The sequence below is a fragment of the Panicum virgatum genome, chromosome 7K (genome assembly GCF_016808335.1).
Source record: "Panicum virgatum strain AP13 chromosome 7K, P.virgatum_v5, whole genome shotgun sequence".
NCBI classification, from domain to species: Eukaryota; Viridiplantae; Streptophyta; class Magnoliopsida; order Poales; family Poaceae; genus Panicum; species Panicum virgatum.
This window is the reverse complement of record NC_053142.1, coordinates 6,754,865-6,759,063: the sequence shown is the minus strand read 5'-3', so window position 1 is coordinate 6,759,063 and position 4,199 is coordinate 6,754,865. Positions and strand designations below refer to the sequence as shown.

The 4,199-nt window shown below is 50.5% G+C and overlaps 1 protein-coding gene across 2 annotated transcripts; it reads right to left on the bottom strand.

Moving 5' to 3' along the window:
• Nucleotides 1-1,155: 1,155 nt before the first annotated feature.
• Nucleotides 1,156-3,724, bottom strand: LOC120639685 (1-aminocyclopropane-1-carboxylate oxidase homolog 1-like). 2 transcript variants are annotated; one of them, XM_039915563.1, is made up of 3 exons: nucleotides 2,920-3,724; nucleotides 1,675-1,972; nucleotides 1,156-1,542 (listed from the first exon to the last, which is right to left on the bottom strand). In XM_039915563.1, the coding sequence occupies exons 1-3, from the start codon at nucleotides 3,459-3,461 to the stop codon at nucleotides 1,297-1,299; spliced, it is 1,086 nt and encodes a 361-aa protein (XP_039771497.1). In that variant the 5' UTR covers nucleotides 3,462-3,724; the 3' UTR covers nucleotides 1,156-1,296. The 2 variants fall into 2 exon arrangements, with proteins under 2 accessions (XP_039771497.1, XP_039771496.1); XM_039915562.1 differs by having other exon boundaries at nucleotides 1,675-1,996; nucleotides 2,920-3,720.
• Between the last annotated feature and the right edge of the window lie 475 nt (nucleotides 3,725-4,199).

Genomic DNA, 4,199 nt, shown 5'->3' with positions numbered 1-4,199 from the left:
AAGTTTGTCCAAAAATATAGGAAATAATTTATAATAATAGATCCTCCAATATTTGTTTGTGATGTGCTTTATTTATTAAACCTTTGCCAAGTGATGCAAGTGCCATACACTTATAATTTGAAGCCGGCCTTTATCCTATAGGCTATGAGCACAATGGAAACATGGAACAAATAAACTATATTTCATTAAAAAAAAGGAATGATAAGTGAGTAAGGCAGAAATCTGAAGCCTCCAAAATAAGTGAGTAAGGCAGAAATCTGAAGCCTCCAAATCGTCACACAGATCAGTGGGCTGCTACTTTCTGATATGTAGACTGAAACCTGACAAATAGATTAGGAATTTGCCATTGAGCCAAAAAACTGATAATAAATTGGAAAATGGAAACTAACAAACGTACCTGAGGGGGATGGACCCGGTCTGATTGGAGCCGGTGCAGGTGCAATATTATGGAGCCGATCTGATTGGAGATAGTGCAGGTTTTGGTGATGCTGCGGACGAGCTCGGGCAGGGAGTTGGCGAATCCCGTGTCACCGTGGCGTGCTTCTCCTTGAGGACACGCGCGACGGCGTCCTGAGGAAGCGCGCGACGGCGGCCGGAGGAGGAGGAAGCGCGCGACGACGGTCGGAGGAGAACGTACAACGTGTGGTGACCGGCACGGTGGGCGAAGAAGCCAGCAGCGGCGGCATCCAGAGCAGAACGCACGCGACGGCGGCCGGAGAAGGAGGATGCGCGCGACGGCTGCCGGAGCACGACCTCGACGGCCACTGGAGGATGACGCACGACGTGCGGCGACCAGCACGGTGAGCGAAAGAAGCCAGTGGTGGCGACGGGGTGCTAAATGAAGAAAAGATGCCGGGTATGGGTTTTAGGATTTACTTCACTGCGTGCACGACGTGATTATAGCGTTTTTTGAAAACCAGTTGGCAGCATCAGGGGGACAAAACACGGTCGGCCGTAGATGGGGCGCTAATTCAAACTGGCTCATCACAGTCGTCCGACGACGGACGATATGAAGAGGGCGACGACGGGTCGCACCAGGGATCGACTGCAAATTTTGTCATCCTTAGTCTCTTTTTAGTAGAGATTTTGCTGGAAACACCACAGGTCAGAAATCATAACATTCCATCTTTTAAGATGGCAAAGACGACGACACCATTTTAATTCGTTTACCTCAGCATTCTTATTGCTCCACTATTTCCTTTGTTCTTCCTAATTTATGAGTGTATGAGTATATCACACAATTCAATGGCAATACCTTCTTAATTCATACATTGCAAGTGGAACTGTTTTCTGAATTCAGAGCCGGAAATCGTAAATAGCTGCTTTGCGACCCAAGCCAACCGCGTAGTAATGAGTAATGTAGTCTTTGGCGAGTGTTTCCCTGTACAACGGGGGGTTTCCATCGGACAGCAGCTCCTTGATGGGGCCATACATTCTTGTCGAATCTGAATGGCTGGTGAAGCACGCGATGGAGACCCTTGGTCCAGCCTTCTTGGCCACCACCCTGTGCTCGGCGCTTATGAACTTGTCGTTCGACATCATCTGCGCATACACACAACAAAATCTCAGTTCTGAGAATACGATGATTAAGATATGATGAAGAAATCGACTATGATGATCAAGGCTCCCTGATTTGTTAATTTACAGTCAGGACTCAGGAGCTCAATAATATACCTGCATGAGATCGCCGATGTTCACTATGAACGCTCCTGGCGTCGGCGGGACGTCGATCCACTGGTCGTCGTGGAGGACCTGCAGGCCGCCGGTGTCGTCCTGAAGGAGGACGGTGAGGAAACCGGAGTCTGAATGCCGGGTCGTTCCGATGGCGAGCTCTGGCTCGGGGCATGGAGGGTAGTAGTGGAACAGTATCATCTGCCCTTTGTTGCACTCCATGTCAGCTAGGTAGGTCGGGACAAGCCCGAGAGCCTCCGACAGCAACCCGTACAACGTGTCCAGCAAGCGCTTAGTGTGCCTGGCATAGTCAAAGAACGCATCCCTGAAAAATCAACACAAATTAACAGCAGATAGCGTTTACTGTCTGCCACTATCTTCTGTGCTTACCAATCATAGCTGTCGAGTATTTGAGTCCATGTTTAGTCAGGAGTAGCAAAGGAAATAGATATGCCTATCTGAATATTCTGCCGTCCACGATGTAGACAGATAAACAGTGTCCTCACAAAGTCTAAAGCAGACGTGTGATGTATTATTGATACTCAGTGCTTCTACAGAAGAAGGTCGAGCTACATACAGTGTAATTGTCCTTAGACACCTTATCTGTTGCCAATTAGTATCCACAGAAATTAACTGATAATTTGTTAGTTCGTACTTAAGTTGATACCAGTCAGAACTACACTCAGAAAACAGTTACTTCGATTGTGGTCTGAGATTTTTCTTTTCTTTTCTTTTCTTTTTTGTTGTGTGATAGAGATAGGAAGAAATAGAGAAATTAAGAAATGGAGGCAACTGTTCTCTGCCAACGATAGAGTGGCGGCATGTGGCCAGTCAAGTTTGGCACAGTATCGGCATGCACTTTAGTCAGAATTTGGACAAAAGTGAGTGAGGATAGGCATGTTATGACTTTGCTCTGCCATAAATTCAGAAGTCTGCATTATTTTTTCAGAGGGTGCGGTTGGGGGGGGGGGGGGGGGGGGGGGGCACGCAAGTCATCATGTATATACAAAGTAGAGTTCCTCAGGGCCAAAGTAGTGTTCATCAGGCAACTTATCACTTGCCAATACAGGTTGTATATTACTATGCTAGTGATGCACTCGGTGTTGTCTAGCCGTGAACGATAGAACAGATCTATCAGATCTTTCCGTGAAAATTCAAAAAAGAACTTTAAATTATTTATTTACGGCAAAAATGATACCACATGCTGCAATTATCCAACAAGATAGTGAGCGGACAAAGAGCGCTCACCGGCAGTTCTCCGGCATCTCGCCGTCGGCTGGCGGGTTGGGCGCGATGCGGAGGTATAGCGTGTCGCGCCAGTTGGCCACCGACGACTCGTACAGGTCGAAGTTGCAGTTGTACTTGACCGCCTTGGCCAGGTCCCGCGTGTAGAGCCGCGCCTTCTCGCTGCCCTCCCCGCCGTCGGCGTCGTGGAACGCACGCGCGGCGCCCAGGGCCGCCGCGGCCACCTCCCCCGGCACGCCGTGGCCCGTTACCAGGAAGAGCCCCCACTCCGCCGCGGCGCGGCGCACGGCCGCCACCACCGCCTCGTGGTCCGCCGCGGCGAGGTCGACCGTCGGGATGCAAGGCGGCCGCTGGCCGGGAGCGCTGGGCCGCCGTGTCGGCTGTTCGGGGTCCGCGACGCGGCGGAAGATGCGCGGGACGCGCGTGGCGCCGGACGCGACGAGGCCGCGCACGCCCGCGAAGGTCGCGTCCAGCGCGCGGAGCTCGGCAACGTGGTCGTATGCGGCGGCGCCGGCGGCGGGAGATGGGGCCGAGGTGGACGACATGGCGACAGCCGACGCGCGTCGCGGCGGCGTTGGTTGTGACTGGCGGCCGCGTGCGGGACAACGAGTGCGTTCTGCTCCCGTGCTTGTTTGATCGATGTGGCCCGGCTCTTCTTATCTGCTCGGGTGCCACAGGTGATGTGTGCGAGGATCTCACAAACCTGATTGATCCTTTCAACATGTGTGTTAACTACATCTATGATCTATCCAGTCCAGATACTCTCGAATCTTTGGGAAGAAAATTTGAAGATACCAGCTATTAAGGGCATTCTGACGAACCTTGCGTGCAGGCCAAATATTATTGTTCTGCATCGGACCAATTGAGCGGTCAAGTTTGGTGACTTCGTGTGAGGCAGTCTACTCTGCATCTTGTCCCACAAGAGCCACGCTCACTTTCCATTTAGCTACTACGCCAGCTCATGCATCCATGTAAAAGGATGCGACTGTACAGAACATGCAAATTCAAGATCAAACTTGACTTCATAAAGGACATAACTTCAGTGTCAGTCAATTGACTCTGTTTGGTTGCAACGAGTCAACGGTGTTTTTCTCTCACACCAAACCAGCACCAGCTACCAGCCACAGCCAGCCAGCAGTACTTTTTTTTTCACAATAAATCAGCAACAGCCACCAGCTACAACTAGCCGAATAGAGTGATATAAAGTTTCTTTTGAAAAAAAATTCCACGTAGTTGCATAGTATCACTTCCTTCGCAAATGGTATGACTTGGAGAAGTTCTCG

Bases quoted from the DNA above. Each gene is read 5' to 3' on its own strand.
- LOC120639685 (XM_039915562.1), bottom strand. From the start codon at position 3,461: ATGTCGTCCACCTCGGCCCCATCTCCCGCCGCCGGCGCCGCCGCATAC. The intron at 1,997-2,919 runs GTGAGCGCTCTT...TTGATTTTTCAG, and splicing joins GAGATGCCGGAGAACTGCCG to GGATGCGTTCTTTGACTATG. The intron at 1,543-1,674 runs GTATATTATTGA...GTGTATGCGCAG, and splicing joins ACATCGGCGATCTCATGCAG to ATGATGTCGAACGACAAGTT.